General features: G+C 46.1%; 1 protein-coding gene across 1 annotated transcript in view; it reads left to right on the top strand.

The window, feature by feature from the left end:
- Positions 1 to 16,527, top strand: part of BLK (BLK proto-oncogene, Src family tyrosine kinase) — a 41,611-nt gene extending 25,084 nt beyond the window's left edge. The window contains exons 7-13 of the mRNA XM_061989479.1: positions 4,954 to 5,103; positions 5,717 to 5,869; positions 6,787 to 6,966; positions 8,055 to 8,131; positions 12,398 to 12,548; positions 15,418 to 15,549; positions 15,906 to 16,527. Coding sequence (XP_061845463.1) covers positions 4,954 to 5,103; positions 5,717 to 5,869; positions 6,787 to 6,966; positions 8,055 to 8,131; positions 12,398 to 12,548; positions 15,418 to 15,549; positions 15,906 to 16,114 — 1,052 coding nt within the window. The 3' untranslated portion in view covers positions 16,115 to 16,527. The remainder of the gene's footprint in view (positions 1 to 4,953; positions 5,104 to 5,716; positions 5,870 to 6,786; positions 6,967 to 8,054; positions 8,132 to 12,397; positions 12,549 to 15,417; positions 15,550 to 15,905) is intronic.
- The last annotated feature ends 325 nt before the right edge of the window (positions 16,528 to 16,852 follow it).

Below are 16,852 nucleotides of genomic sequence, written 5' to 3'. Positions count from 1 at the left end.
ATCTCTAGAGGTTCCTTCCAACTGCTACCATTCTAGGCTTCTGTGAAAAGAGAAAGCCCCACATCTCCAATTGTGATATGAAGCTGAGTTTGCTCTTATAAAATACCCTGTGACCCACCATGGAATGTCCAGAACAGTGCCATGGAATTAACCCTGGTCTTCAAACTTGATAGATTCTTCCTGTTTTCCTTCTTCAAAACATGTATTTTCATTCATTTTGCACATCACCAGCAACATTTGATCCTTAGGGCCAAGCACTGAGGCAAGCTAAGGACAACACCCTCTTTATTTGCTTTCACTGGGGGGTGGTTGCCTCATTTTGGATTGTCTCAGCACCTTTCTACAGCCCACTCTAAGCAATGTCTCATTTTGTTGATGCTTAAAGATACTGAAGATCTGCAAACCTGAGGGATTCACATTCAGCCAATATTTTGCAGAGGCCATGAAAGGCACATTCGACATCCAAGGACAATGACTCCTTGTCAAGACAGCACAGGAAGCAGACCAGCAGTGGAACCACTGTCAGAAAGCTAGCCCTGCTGAAACTGCTGGAAAAAAACAAATCTTCCCCCAAAGTAATACTCCTGAAACCTGCAGGAATGCAGTCACACATCTGTGCTGAGTCACAAACTCCTGTCTCTCAGCACGACTGCTGCATCTGTGCTCTCGGCAGGAAGGACTTCACAGAGCTCATCCCTTGACCTCCTGGATTTCCCATTAGGAAGGAGTTAAGAGCCTGGTGAAGCCTGTAGGAATAGGAGATCCTATATGTGATGGGGCACAGTCTGAGATGCAGGCATCATAGTGTAGATATTACACATGGCAGTTTCCTGTGCTACCATGGTAGCCAACGGGCCTTAATTTGGTTACCAAAACCAGGAGGTATGGTTTTGTACCATATCTGCCAAGCCCATGTACATGTCCCAGAGAATCTCAGGTTGTACCAGACACCCATGTTTAGGTGACTGACTCAGCCTTAAGTATGATGTGCTGTTGAATCCCACCCTTTACATCTTAGAGATCTTTTCTAATCGTAATGATTTCATGATCCTGTTGCTCTTTCACATACAAAACTTGCCACCCTTTGAACAGAAAGGACCTGAGAACCCTTGTAGGATGGTTTCAGGATCCTAGATGCAGAACAGGAGGGTCTGACATCCAGAGCTGCCCAGGGAAGGATTAGATTGTGTGCACATTGCTCTGAGATGGTGTCACGTGCAGATGTGGACCTCTGTGTGTGGGCCCAGGTCTGTGCCAGGTTGTGATGGAGGACTGGTACAGTGGATGAGTGTCCCCTATAGCTTAGAAGCAAGAACTCCCTTTGAGCATCCTGGCTGTCACCAGGGTAAATTAAGAGTCCTGTCATCTCTCCAGTTTCATTTAACATTTTTCATTCGCTGTTGTCATCGAGAGAAGAGAAATTTGAAGCTTTTCAGCACTAGTGCGTTGCCTTTACACTGCAACTCCCAAGGGAACAATAACCAGCCATGGTGGATGACAGGGAAAGCTCTATAACACCCACTCAAGCAAAATAAAATCTGACTTGGGGTGAAATACTGTCATTAACTCTAAAGACAGCATAAATATTAATGTTGGTAGTAGGCAGCAGATAGATGAGCCTGGAGGGTGCCCAAAGCCCCTGTCGCCACTGCCTGCTGTGCATCACAGGTTTGAAAGATGCAGGAGGGTTTAAAGAAGGTTGCAGCATGGTGAAGTTTGGTTTCTTCTTGGTAGTAATGAATGATAGGGCAAGAGTAAATGGCCTCAAGTTGCATAGAGGAGGTTTAGATAGGAGATGAGGAAGAACTTTTTTCCCGGAGGGGGTTGTCAGCCCCTGTCCCAGGCTGCCCAGGGAGCTGGTGGAGTCCCCATCCCTGGAGCTATTGCAAAGCCGTGTAGCTGAGGTGCTGAGGGACGTGGGTTAGTGGTGGGCTTGGCACTGTGAGGGGAGGGGTTGAACTCGATGAGCTCAAAAGTCTTTTCCAATGGAAATGATCCTGTGATTTCACGATTCTAAAGGTAGTGGAGTCTGAAGAGAAGGTCCTGGAGGAGATAAATTTTTCCTGCAAGCACAGTGACAAATAGATCAGGTCTGCTCTTTTCTGCTGACTCTCATCCTCTACACACCCGCTTGTACACATTAGTTGTTAATTTCTGCTCTCCTTTCTGCAACACTGTCTGTTGCCAGTACAGTGGGTTCACAGTATGTTTGGCTCCTTCCTCTAGCAGGCCTTGCATTTCCAAAATCCCCCTACCCAGTAACATCTCTCTGCACCTGTCAGGGACCAAAGTTCACTCCCTGAGAAGGACATCCTTAGCTATATACTGACTTTTGGTCCCTGAGACATGGACCACAAAAAAAAAAAAAATCACTCTTCCTTTCCCTTGACTTTTTTGTTGCCCCGTTGAAGATGCTTCAGGGCTGTTTCTCAGATGTTCAGCTGCAGGACTGACAGAGCCAAAAGCACTTCTCAGTATGTCTTCTGTCTGACATTCATGGTGAAGGAAATAGTTACAGAAAAGCATCATCTCTTTGGGGTTGGAAGAGACCTTTAGAGTTTATCCAGCCCAAGCCCCTGTTAAAGCAGGTTCCTCTTGATCAGGGGGCACAGGGAGACTCCACACCCTCCCTGGGCAGCCTGGGCCAGGGCTCCCTCACCTCAACACCAAACAAGTTTCTCCTCCTGTGCCACTGGCACTTGCTGAGTTCCAGCTTGTGCCCATTACCCTTTGTCCTGGCACTGGCTACCACACAACAAACATTGGCCCCATCCTCTTGACACCTGCCCTTTAGATATTTATCAATATTGATAAGATTCCCTCTCAGTCTTCTCTTCTCTAGGCTGCACAGCCCTAGATCTCGCAGCTTTTCCTCATCAGAGAGATGTTCCAATCTTGTCATCATATTGGTAACTCTGTGCCGGGCTCTCTCCAGAAGTTCTCTGTCACTCTTTAACTAGGAAGCCCAGAACTGGATGCATTACTTCAGATGTGGCCTTGAGATGGAGCTCACCACACTGAGGCTGCGTGCTTCCAATCTTGATGTTCCCCGGCTCTGTATTTAAACCAATAGCTCTTCCATGAACATTATGCCACAATACCTCATAGTCTGGTCCCTGCAGAAAGGGATTCCCCCCCAAAATGGCTGCTAGCACTTGGAAAACTTTTAGGCTCTCCCAAATTCTGCTTGTAAAGATTTGTAACTACAAGCAAATATCCATGGGGGTGACGGGGGTGGGGATGTTACTTTTAAAAATCAAAATGGTGTCCAGCCACAGTGTAGGGAGCTGCTGCTGCTGTGATGGAGGAATGGCAGCCAGTGAGCATTGTATGTTGGTAAACTTTACCCTCACAATGAAGGATTAGGGTTTCAGAGTCACAGTGGAAGGCTCCACTTCTGCTTACGATCCTACATGACAGATATATATTTTTTAATATATGTAGCCTTGCCTTTTCAAACATTAGGAAAGGCAGCCTATCAACCTGGGTGACATATTAGACTTCTAACAGCCCAGCAGGCTTGTTAAAACTTACTCTGGAAATACGATCCAGACAAAAAGAAAAACAATGTTAAGCTGTACTGAAATGTACACTGACATAGACTGGAAGTTGCTGCTCTGAAGCAGAATCTAGTGATGCTGTTGTGTGGGAAAAAAACCATCTATGGTTTTGATTATAAACCCATTATAAGGATAGAATAGCAGGTTGGAACAGTAGATTGCTGAGTAGCTCCCTTGAGGTCAAAAGGTACCTGAATTTAGACGTAAATATAGATGTGGTTTATTCACAGTCATAAGTTTATAGCTCGACAAAGCAATTCTCCTGCACTGTGTTTCTGTAGCTCCTTCAGTACCTCCAAGCTGACCTTGGCACAATGGTATTAGAGGATATATAATGGGGACATGGGGACCTTGGATAACAGTAAGAAGGGACAGATCTCATGACCACATGTCTCACACTAACTAAAACTCTGGTTGTGCTGGCGGGGTTCAGCTTCTTGTCAGTCCTGTGTCTGTACCCACTGGAGAGCCTGGAGTCACTTCTTTCATCCGGATGAGATGATGGGGTTGGCAGAGCTCAGACAGGAGATGTGAAGATGTGGCAATATAATTGTGGTAGTTTGAGCCTGGCTGGATGCCAGGTGCCCACCACACCACTCTATCCCCCACCTCCTCAGCAAGCCAGGGAGGGGAGAAAATAAGATGGGAGTCTCATGGGTTGAGATAAAAGCAGTTTAATAAAGAAACAGCAAAGCTGTGTGGGCGGGAAGCGAAGCAAAGCAAAAGCAGATAAAGCTGTTACTCTCTACTTCCCATCAGCAGCGATGTCTGGCCACCTCCCGAGAAGCAGGGCTTCAGTACGTGTAGCGGTTGCTTTTGGAAGGCCAGAAATGAATCTTGCCTCCCCTCACTGCTCCTCTCCCCCAGTTTATATTACTGAGCTGATGTCATATGGTATGGAATATCTCCTTGGGTCAGCCTGGGTCAGCTGTTCTGGCCATGGTCTCTCCCAAGATTGTGCCCACCCACAGCTATTGGTGAAGGTGGGGGAAGGAATGCTGGAGGGACAGCCCTGATGCTGTGTAGTCATAATATTGATATCAACAGTAAGCACAGCACTGCAAGAGCTGCTGTGGAAAATCACTACCATCCCAGACCCACTACAACAATCATGACCTAAGGAACATTTGTTTTCTCTGGCTGGAGACGTGCTATGGGTTGCCATATTGCTTCCTTGGGGCTGTTGGCTATGGCATAGGCAGGTGCTACTCAACCAAGCCTCAGCAGGCTGAGTTAAGCTCTAATGAAGCTTTATGCTCTCCACTTGCCTTAGAAAGAGTCGGCAAGGGCTGGGGGAGGTGTCTGCAGTTGCAAGCAGGCAAGGGACAAGGACATGACTCCCTGGGTCAGGTCCTATTTGTCCTCATTGTTGCCTCTTTTGCTCATTCTCCAGGTGCCTATTCCTTGTCTGTGAGAGACAGTGACTCTGCTCATGGAGACATCATCAAACACTACAGGATCCGCTCCTTAGATGGTGGGGGCTATTACATCTCCCCCAGGATGACTTTCTCCAGCCTGCCAGAGCTAATCCATCATTACAGCCGTAAGTTGTTTACCTTCCTCAATGAGATTGTCTCTTAGCAGCAAGTGAGCTTGTGGATAGAGACTTACTAGCCACCACCACCGCTCTGTTCAATCTCATGGGCAAGATGTGCTTCTCCAAGCAGAACTTGAGCTCCCATGTCCTATCTTTCATCTTAGGACCTTGCAAGGGCAAGCTCTGCCCAAGCCTTATAACCAGGGAGTGTCTCCCATCAGGAAAGAATCATAGAATCATAGAATGGTAAGGGTTGGAGGGGACCTCTAGAGATCATCTAGTCCAACTCCCTTGCTAAAGCAGGTCCAGCTATATCATGTTACAGGAACGTATCCAGGAGGGTCTTGAAAAACTCCAAAGGTTTGAATGCTGAAGGGATATACAGGAGACATGTTTAGAAAGTAGGATTTGGGTTTGCTGGGCAGGAGAATTTGCTCCTCTATGGCTCCCTTTGAGATTTTTTCATTAAGTCTGTTCTGGGTGCTTTGATCCCTGTGGCTGAGACAATTGTGTAGTTGTGGAGTTTTCCCTTGGGCTGAATTTTCCTGGCATGTCTAGATGGAGGAGGAGTCAACTCTGCCATGCAAATTGAACTGTCCTGTGCTTCATCCTCATACAGAGAAAGGAGATGGCTTGTGCCAGCGGCTCACAGCCCCCTGCATATCCATGGTTCCCCAGAGACCCTGGGCACAGGACGAATGGGAGATCCCACGGGAATCTTTGAAGCTTGTGAAGAAACTTGGCAGTGGGCAATTTGGGGAAGTGTGGATGGGTAAGTATAATTCCCCCCATTCCAGAAAAAAAAAAATAACCCAAAAACTTAAAAAGAGGAGATGGAAAACCCTCTTTCCCTAAGTCAGGGCTAGTCTGGGCTGAGGAACTGTAATGTATAAACAGGTATTTATGGGTATACACTCAGCAGTAGATACCGTACTCCTGAGTAGGACCAGAAAGGTTTTGTTTACACAGATCAGTGGTTGAACATGGGTTTCACAGACCAGATGCATGTGAGACGTGTTTAAGGAACTACATACCCATCTCCTGAGATGTGCTCCTGCTCTTCCTGGGAATCCTGGGCATGGCTGAAGGAACTTAAGTTACACAGAAGAGTACCTGGGTGACACTATCCCACTTTTCTGCCTCCTTGTTTCACTTTATAAAGTCTGGATCCTTTATGCCTTCCTGTCCATTGTTGATCAGTGGGAGAGGATATGGGCTAAGATCAGCTTCCTTTGCTGTTCTCCTTGCAGTTGCCTGTTGCCTTAGCAATTGAGATTGTGGACAGGACCAGACTGAGTCCTGACCGCAGAGTCCTGGCTTCTTCGATGGTGTTTGGATTATTTGAGAACCTAGCTGGTGGGGGTTTTACTCAGACAGAGTCTTGCAGGACTAGGAGGGCTGAGTAAGGATGGGTTCATCACATGAGTGTCCACCAGCTGGAGAAAGGGATGATCCCTGATGAAGCCACATGGATTGACAGTTGTGCTGTGTCTCTCTTCTCCTCTCATACTTATTCAATGAGCTCAGAGCCCACTGACACTCAGATTTTCCTTTTGTTTCTTGATGAGAGATTGGAAGGTGTTCCTGTAGTTTTCTGCTCTCTGATCCACAAACTCTTCCACACTTTACAGGCCTGATAGAATCTGGAGAGATGCCAAAATCCCTCAACACATCATTATGTCTCTGCAGGCTACTACAAGAACAACATCAAAGTGGCTGTGAAGACCATGAAAGAGGGCAGCATGGATCCTGATGCCTTCTTGGCAGAGGCAAACTTGATGAAGAGGCTCCAGCATAACAAACTGGTCCGACTATATGCAGTAGTAACAAAGCAGCCTATCTACATTGTGACAGAGTATATGGCCAATGGTAAAGAGACTTATTGAGTTTTTTGTTGGCTTCTTTGTTTAGCAATTGGGCTTCCAACATAAGAAAGACAAGGAGCTGTTTGAGTGAGTCCAGAAGCCACAAAGGTGGTCAGAGACCTGGAGTCCCTCTCCTATGAAGATGAACTGTGAGAGTGGGGGATGTTCAGCTTGGAGAAGAGAAGGCTCCAGAGGAGACCTTGCAGCACCCTCCAGTCCCTAAAGGGATCAACAAGAAAAGGCGAGAGGGACTTTGTTCAAGGGTCTGGAGGGACAGGACAAGGGGAAATGGCTTTAAACAAAAAGAGGAGAGATTTAGATTAGGTATTAGAAAGAAGCTCTTTCCTGCAAGGGTGGTGAGGCCCTGGCACAGTTTGTCCAGAGAGGCTGTGGCTGCCTCATCCCTGGAAGTGTTCAAGGGTGGGTTGAATGAGGCTTGGAGCAACTTGGTCTAGTGAAAGGTGTCTCTGCCCACGGCAAGGGGATTGGACTAGATGATCTTTAAGGTCCTTTCTAACCCAAACCATTTCACGAATCTGTTATTCTGTGAAAATCAGGTCAATGAGACAGTTGGTAGTCTCATCATAATGGGATTAGGGAGAAGAGTATTGTACCAGATCTGCAGGCCAAAGGACTAAGTGATCGACAAGTTTGTTTCTAGTACTGGAAGAGACTTTCTGGGAGATGAAATCCTTCCTTTGTGGTCACATATTTCATAAGCTACTTCACAAGATGGTGATGCTCCATTTGAAAAAGGTTTCAAGTTCTCATCTTCACTGTTCCTACTACAAATTTGCTTCCAATTTTTACTCCCACATGGTGAAATTGTCCTTTCTCTTGCCCCTCTTGCCTGTAAGGCTTTGAGTGATGAATGCGCAGCAGTTTGCAAAATATCTGTGCAAAATACAGGGGTAAAATGGGCTGCACTTGGGAACTTTCTTAATAGAAGATGCTACAGCAAACATCCATTGTGATTCCTTGGATTTTCTGTGGGATGCCAAGAGATTTATTGCATATATTCAGAAAAGGACCAAGGAACACAAATGTATGGGCCTAATCAGAAGAGTCAGAGCAGTCTCTCCTTTTCTGCAGGGTGTTTGCTGGATTACTTGAAGACAGAAGAAGGAAGCCAACTGAACCTTCCCAAACTCATTGACATGTCTGCTCAGGTTGGTGAAAAGCCTTTGGGAAACAGACTTGACAGTAATTTGTTCTGTCCTCAGTGAAATTCTTGCAAACCTAGTCTGTCAGAGCACCAGTTTCACAGAGAAAAACAGCACCTCCTGGTGTGCTCTCTCAGGGTTTCTCTCTCAATCCTGTTGTGTTGATCAACGCAGCTCAGCAATACTCTGCTGTCCTTAGGACAGATTCTGGGGATTTTAGTCCAGTGCTAGGACACTAGGCATTTGTTCTGGGGTTTTGGGTTTGTTTTGGGTTTTTTTCTGGCTTACTGAGCGGGACGTAAGTTTGTTTCTCTTTTTACCAAAAGGAAGAAAAAGTTTAGCAAAGAGACTTTCAGTGCAGAGACACACTGGCTTTCGGCAGTTCTTCCCTTCTGGTGATGTTCTGACTCTCAGATCCGGGAACATTGCTTCTTATGGCAGCAAACTTTTACTTTTCTAGGGTTGTTTCCCTCTAAACATCCTCAGGCTGATCAGTTGCAGCTGCACTGAAACTTTTTTTTGTCCAGAAATGCAACTAAAACTGTTCAAAATCAGGGAAACTTCAGCAAGAGTGGTAACATCATGGCAACAAACTGTTCATGAAGATCTGAGATTGATAAACTCATTTCACTTTGGTCCTAGCCAACTGTTGACAGAATTTGGCTTAACCAGACCCTAGTTAGGTTAATTTTGGAAACATTGGAAAAACCCCATGAAGAATGAGTGTCACAGCTGAATACAGCTGTTTGATGTGCAGGTCTGGGATTTATCTGTAAGATCACTCAACCTCTTTGGGTCAAAGTGAGCCTGAGCAAACAACGTATGGAGGCTGGCCACTTGGTTGCAGCCATCATACAGAGTTATTTTGTGATGTGTTAGAAACTGGACAATCTTAATATTTGAGTAAATGTTTTATTGATAGTAAAGTTTTTCTTCTTGCTTTAACCAGGATGAAAATATTTAAATACTTTGAAGCAGTGACATCATCTGTAGTTTTTATCTTCCTCTGCGTCCTTACAGAGGAATATGTTTCAGAGCCTTCCCTCTTCATTACTAATAAATCTACCTTCCTTCCTTCCTTCTGAGTGTGATCATGTCTCTCCTCAGGCTCTTCTTGTCCAGGCTGAACACCTCCAGGGCCCTCAGCCTCTCCCCAGCACATTTGTGCTCCAGCCCCTTCCCCAGCTCCGCTGCCCGGCTCTGGACACGCTGCGGCCCCTCAGTGTCCCTCTGGCAGTGAGGGGCCCAACACTGAACACAGCACTCGAGCTATGGCCTCACCATCACCAAGTATAGGGGCACAATCTCATCTTTGTCCAGGTCCCTCTGAAGAGCCTTCCTGCCTTCAAGCAGGGCTACACTCCCATCCACCTTGCTGTCATCTGCAAACTGACTGAAGGTGCACTTGATCCCCTCATCTAGATGATTGATAAAGCTGTTAAAGAGAACATGCCTCAGCACTTGTCCCTGGGGAACATCACTGGTTACTGGCCAACAATTGGGTTTAACTTCATTCACTACAACTCTGGGCCAGTTTTACACCTGAAAAAGGACAATGCTCTTCCAAGCCACAGGCAGTTTCTCCAGCAGGATGCTGTGGGAAACTGTGTCAGAAGCTTTACTGAAGTCCAGGTAGACCATCACTAGGGATGAACAACTACCTCTCCATGAGTATCTGGAAGCACCTACTCAATCTGCACATCCCTCTTGCATCCCCCCACACTCTTTGCAGCATCCTGCACTGTGCACTTCTTCCCAGACCGGAATAGTCAAATGCAGACCAAATCCCAGCAATGTAAGACCCCACAAAAGCTGTCTGTCTTTTACGGCAGTGTGAGGTGAGTGGTTGGACTTGATGATCTTAAAGATCTTTTCCAACCAAAATGATTCTGTAATTCTATGACATGGAGGTCAATTGGAATCACAGTTTTCATCGTTCCCTCTCTCACCTCAGCTCCACCTCCCCATACAGGGATTCAAACACTCACTGTGTAGCTCCAGGAGGAGGAGGAGAACAACAGTCTCTTGAGTTATTTTGCAATCTGTTCATCCTCCCTGTCAGGGTGACATCACAGCCCAACCCTCTCAAGCACAATTTTGGATCCAGCAAGTATCCATTATAGTTAAATTTAGAAATCTCTGGGCCAATACTCTTGATCCTGTGGTCAGTCTTGAGGATACATGCTCGAAAGCACACTGGGCTGGAACGGGCCCGTTGCTGGGTACTATCTCATTAACATCAGGACAGGAAATTACATCAATTCTTCCATTTTCCACTGCAGCAAACAGCACTTGTGCTGAAGGGGTGTTGACACAGGTTAGAAATGCAGCATTGGAAAATATGTGTTAGTATCCTGTTTAAAACCACATGTAAGTCGAGATGCTGATGTGAATCTGTGTGGAGTGGAAAATTGCTCTGCCCTCACCCACAGGCATATAAAAGCTTTAATAGGTACTAACCACTACTAGCAAGAGTTGCATGCATCCACTCACCTTCCTGAGCAGTGCCTAACCTAGATCTGAGACTCATCTGATAGAGTAACTTTGCAACCTCTTTTTTCTATATCTCCCAGCATCTAGCAGTAAAAGATTTCTGCTGTCTTTTATAAAGGCTTGTCACTACCAGGCAGCTCCACAGGGCTGCTCCCTGCTCCAAGGAGCTAAATGTTGAAAGATGATCTTGCGAGCAAGAATCTCCCAAAGTTTGGAGATGGCTGAAGATCTTTGTCCAGGGATGTACTCTCTATCCCAGTTTTATTTCTATGGATATCAGGGTCTTCTGCTCTAATGCATCCTGTAGGTATCAGAGGAAGCACTGATCCTAGTCTGGATCCAGCACAGGGAAAGAAAATATCAGTCTTAATTTCATTGTGAAGGGATCTTCAGGGGTATCCTCCCCATCTCAAAGCAGATCACTGAGGGAGAACAGAGGAGGCTGCCAAAAAACATCTAGTTGTCTTCTTAGACTTTGCTACTGAGACTAAAGGACAGATGAGATCTTTTTTTCTTTTTTTAATGCACATATTTTATCTGGAGTGTTCGTGATTAAAATCCCAACTAGAAAGAAGACTTTTGTGGCAGAAACTGGGAATCCAGTGATGTGGTTTCAGGTTTGCTTCTACTCTCTGCATCTTGCTGCAGAAACAACTCAGAGCTGTAACTTCCGAATGAAACAGAGAATGAGGCTTCTGTTCTGCTTGACTTGTCTGCTGAAAGCTTTTGGTGGCTGGGTGTATGCCAGTGTTGCTGAACATACACATACATACACAGGCAGTATCTATTTATATATGTATGTATCTTTGGGCAGAGAGGAACCTTATGAAGTTCAACAAGTGCTGAGTCCTGCATCTGAGAAGGAACAACCCCATGCACCAGTACAGGCTGGGGGTTGACCTGCTGAAGAGCAGCTCTGCAGAGAGAGACCTGGGAGTCCTGGTTGATAATAAACTAAACATGAGCCAGCAATGTGTCCTCATGGCCAAGAAAGCCAATGGCATTCTGGGATGCATCAAGAAGAGTGTGGCCAGCAGGTTGAGGGAGGTTCTTCTCCCCCTCTACTCTGCCCTGGTGAGGCCTCATCTGGAGTCCTGTGTCCAGTTCTGGGCTCCTCAGCTCAAGAGGGACAGGGAACTTTTGAAAAGAGTCCAGTGCAGGGCTACCAAGATGATCAGGGGACGGGAACATCTTCTTTATGAGGAAAGGCTGCAGGAGCTGGGGCTGTTTAGTCTAGAAAAGAGGAGACTGAGGGAGGATCTTATTAATATTCACAGATATCTAAATGTTGGGTGTCAGGAGGTTGGGGCATCCCTTTTTTCTATAGTAGCTAGCAACAGGACAAGGGGTAATGGGATAAAGCTGGAACACAAAAGTTCAATTTAAACATAAGAAAACACTATTTCACTGTTCAGGTGAGGGAGCCCTGGCACAGGCTGCCCAGAGGGGTTGTGGAGTCTCCTTCCTTGGAGGTCTTCAAGACCCGCCTGGACGTGTTCCTACGCGACTTGATCTAAGTGAACCTGCTTCTGCAGGGAGTTGGACTCGATGATCTCTAAAGGTCCCTTCCAACCCCTACCATTCTATGATTCTATGATTCTATCTACCTATATATCTGTCTGTTGATCTCTCTGTCCATCCATGGAGCATACATACTTGTCCATACACAGGGAGCAACCCTAAAGGCACGTTGTGCTTTTGTAAAGGTGGGTAAGATGCAGCCAATCTACCTTGTTGTCATGGCAAGGTGACTGATGAAGGCTCTTCCTCATCTCCCAGGTGGCAGAGGGAATGGCATACATCGAGCGCATGAACTCCATCCACCGGGACCTGAGAGCCGCCAACATCCTTGTCTCAGAGACGCTCTGCTGCAAAATTGCTGATTTTGGCCTGGCCAGGATCATTGAGAATGAATATCTGGCACAAGAAGGTGAGTGTTGTTCCCAGCATTGCATCACCAACACGCTTGCCTTACGTTCAAATCTCCTGCCATGCAGATGTGTCATGACACAGAGTGTCCAAAGAACTGGGCTGGGACCAGGCACAGGGCATTGCCAATGGTATGGGACCAGGGTCCCATTGCTGCCATTGTCAGTACCCTGACAGCAGCCAAAGTAAGCAAGAGGGACGAATATTGGGTCCTAGGAGAGGCAGCAGCACTTGGACACAATAAGGAGCAAGTGAGGTTTTTAGAGGCAAGTGGGAAATAAGTATTTTGGCACTGTTTGGTTGAGTCCTGTTGAATGTCAGATTCTGTTACTGGAGAAATTTGACTTCTGTGAACAGAACCTGCTGCTTGTGGCTACATTGCCACAGCGAGTCAGTCTGAAGGGCAGGAAATAGCAGTGTAACTCAGTCATGGCACCACAGAGGGGATCTGCAGCCGTGAATCTGGACCTAATGGCAGTTTCCACATGTCCCGGGTGAATTGAACCCAGATCAGATCCAGTCCCTTCCATAACAGAGGAACAAGTTACAAAATGTGGGACACAATTTGCAGCTTGGCAGATGTTTCTCATGAGCATCTAAACCAAAACAAAGTAACAGAAGAGAAAAAGAGAGAGCAGAAGTCCTATGAGGCATGGCTGAGGGAATTGGGGGTGTTCATCCTGGATAAAAGGAGGCTGAGGAAAGACCTTCTTGCTCTCTGCAACTCCCTGACAGGAGACTGGAGTGAGTTAGGGTTCAGTTTTCTCCCAGACTACAAGCGACAGCACAAGAGGAAATGATCTAAAGTTGCACCAGGGGAGGTTTAGATTGGAGGTGAGGGACAAGGTGATGTGAGGCCAACCCTCTTGGTAGGACTGAGTGTCTGAACTGGTAATGCACAAGAAAATACAGCCATAAGAGGTGACAACTGATTTGGCTGGTGCAGCGGGTCAGTCTATGGACATTTGAAAATAGAGTGAAGTCAAATTCTTTTGGCAGCAGCTTTTTCTCTGTACTTTTCTCTGCATTGACCTCTTACTCTGAGGTCAGTTCTGAGACTGTCATTCAGTCTGCAAAGAGCCTTTATAGAGCATCAGGGAAATAATCAGAAATGATTGAAATAAATTAATTCAGTCTAGCATAAGTAACACCTACCAGACGATTCTCAAATTTTGGAAATCTGTCTTCTAAAGCTGGGATGAAGCTAAAATTCCCCTTTAAAAATAGTCCAAGGATGGGATATTGAATATTTCTTTTTCTTATAAGACACAAAATAACCTATGGTACAAATTATATCCATTTGAGCATGTAAAACTACTTGAAAGTAGGAAAAGCTCACAAATGTAATTTGTGAAATGTCATGAAGGGGTACTGTGAGATTACTGTGATTCTTTTAAGGCTGTTTTTATCCTTAAGAGAAGTTTTGGTGAAATCAGTAAAATTCTGTTAACATATCTTCAGGAGCTACATTTCCAGTGGAAAACAGTTCCCATCAGCATTTTTCCAGCTAGCTTCAATCTGAAATAACAACTGCCCCTCTATCTGCTTTGAACAATTTTCACTGAACAGATTGCATTTCTGAGCCTTGTCAGTCTGCTTGTCAGAGTACGATGTGCAAGAACAAAGGCATTTATTTCACACACTGCCTTTGGGCTTTCAGTCCTGAAAGGAGATATACAAATAAAACCGTGGTTTCCTCTGCTTTATTTCCCATTTACCAAGGTGATTTGAGGTTTTTTTTTTCTTTTGGCTTTGGCTAAACTGAAATTGCAATCTTGTGGTCACTGCTATCTGCAGTGAATAAAACAAGAATTTGGTGACTATCTTCAGAGATGAGGACTTCACCACCTTCCTGGTGTCTAACAGTGCCTGATAACCCTCCCAGTGGAAATGTTCTGCCTCATCTCCTACGTAAACCTCCCCTGTCACAACTTGAGCCCATTTGCTCTTGTCCTATCAATAGTCTACTGTTATTGTCCTCTAATTGCCTTTGAATGGCACAGATGCATAATTTGTACTACAGAAATCCACTGATTCCCCATAGCAGCTACTTGAAAAGCAATGGATCTCTCATGAGAGCTGTTTAATGTCCAAGTGCTATGGCAGGTACTGCTCACTCCCAGTGTTGTGCCCTCGGCATGCACAACACTGGTTGTCCATCCATCCTACCATTCCTGGCTCCTTTCCTGAGATGCCACTGTTAAACATACAACAGATACAGGGGTGCTTTAGAATTGTTTGGGTTGGAAAAGACCTTTAAGATCGTTGAGTCCAACACTAAGACCACAGATCCTTCTAATTTTATCAGTAAAATAGTTTACCTAGCTTTTTGTAATATGTGCATTTTCAGTTACCTCAGGCATTAGATTTTTTCACTTTTGGCCTTCATATATCAGCACCTATGGATGTTTATAAGCACATACATAGGAAAAAGTCCTTTAATATGAAAGAGCCTTGATTGTGCTGGAAGAAGAACCAAGAAAGGCAAAAGGGTTCCAGGTAGAAACAGTCTTTTAATAAAAGCCTCATAATGGGAAGCAATTACATCCTCTGGCTTTATCTTCCTGACTCCACAGTTCATCCAGTGAGTCTCATCCCAGCCCCCTGACTCAGATAACAGCCCACAGGGCCCAGGGCTCAGATTTAGGGAGCTGTTTGCCTGTGCTTATGGAAGCAGAGGCAGATGCTGTACCTCCATGTGCTATGGGAGTAGAGGTATGCTTTACCTCCATGTTCTGTGGAAGCAGAGGCAGGTTCTGTATCCCCATGTGCTATAGAAGCAGAGGGAGATGCTGTACATCTATGTCCTATGGGAGCAGAGGAAGATGCTGTACCTTCACGTGCTATTTCTCTTTGTTTCCCCTGGACAGGTGCCAAATTCCCAATCAAATGGACGGCACCAGAGGCCATTAACTTTGGAGTTTTCACCATCAAATCTGATGTGTGGTCTTTTGGGATCCTCCTGACAGAAATCATCACCTATGGCAGGATTCCTTACCCAGGTAAGCTGTGCTGAGAGTACGGGATGAGAGTGTGTCAACTTCAAAGCATCTAGTGCTGCTTGGAGGCATATACCCAAATATGCCTCTGTGTGCCCAGACACACAGACACTCTTCATGCTGGGTTTACTTCCCCTGGCTTGTGTGAGCCTGTTATACCTGTGCTAGGCAAAAACTACAGAGGAGAGTCAGGTAGGGGACAGAGAGATGGAAGGCGGAGAACAACCCTGAAGAGGGATGGTTCTCAGATGCGGCCCAGCATTGCAGTCCCTCATACTCATCCAACTCTGCTACTGGGAGCACTAAGCTTCACCCCTGAGGGTGCTGAGTAACTCCTGTTGGGCTGTGTTTCCCTCCAGGGATGACCAACCCCGAAGTAATTCGCAACCTGGAACGGGGCTACCGCATGCCCTGCCCTGACCTGTGCCCTGGTGAGCTCTACAACATCATCCTGAAATGCTGGCGAAACAAGCCTGAGGAGCGTCCAACCTTTGAGTACCTGCAGTCAGTCCTTGAGGACTTTTACACTGCCACGGAGAAGCAGTACGAGCCAGAGCCTCACCAGTGAGCTACCATCCCAACAGCACCTGGGAACAGATCTGGAGGAAAGCCACCATCTGGCAATGGCTCGTTCCAGGCCTTTCCCTTTCTCTTGTGTGCTACCACTATGCATTTGCAGATGGGGAACAAGGAGAGACATTAGAGAGACGGATATTGACAGCTCTGTGATTATCACGGAGACTAAAGAGGTGGCTGAGAGGTGGCACAGTCCCTTCCTTGTCTGCATCGGAGGCCTGTACCCACTTTGCAGACATCATCTCCATCATGAAGGACTCCTTTGTGACCCATTTAGACATTGAAAAGCCCCTCAGTCCTGCAGCCCTAGGAAGAGTGGGCCATGACCAAGGAGGTGGTAGAGAAGATGCACAATCTCTTTTCCGCTTCTGATGCCACTGCCGGCAATACTACATTTCCCTTTGTGCCATGGGCAAGGATAGGAATATGTCCTGTCTGCACCTCCTTGGGTCACACTAACCTCTGGAGGAATCTCTCCAGGTGGTGTCACCCCTCTGCCCCAAATCAATAATAAATGAATGGATACAATAATTTCCCACTTCTTTATTCAGCCATCAAGGCAAGAACAGGCTCCTCTGCTTCCTCTGGAGGAGGCTGAGAGGAGACATGATGACTCTCAGCAACTCCCTGACAGGATGCTGTAGTGAGGTGGGGGTTGATCTCTTCTCACGAGTGATGAATGACAGGACAAGAGGAAATGGGCTCAAGTTGCCTCAGGGAAGGTTTAGAT

This window comes from Colius striatus, chromosome 2 (genome assembly GCF_028858725.1).
Source record: "Colius striatus isolate bColStr4 chromosome 2, bColStr4.1.hap1, whole genome shotgun sequence".
Lineage (NCBI taxonomy): Eukaryota > Metazoa > Chordata > Aves > Coliiformes > Coliidae > Colius > Colius striatus.
Note: the sequence above shows the minus strand (reverse complement) of the source record. Positions and strands in the feature narration are given on the sequence as shown.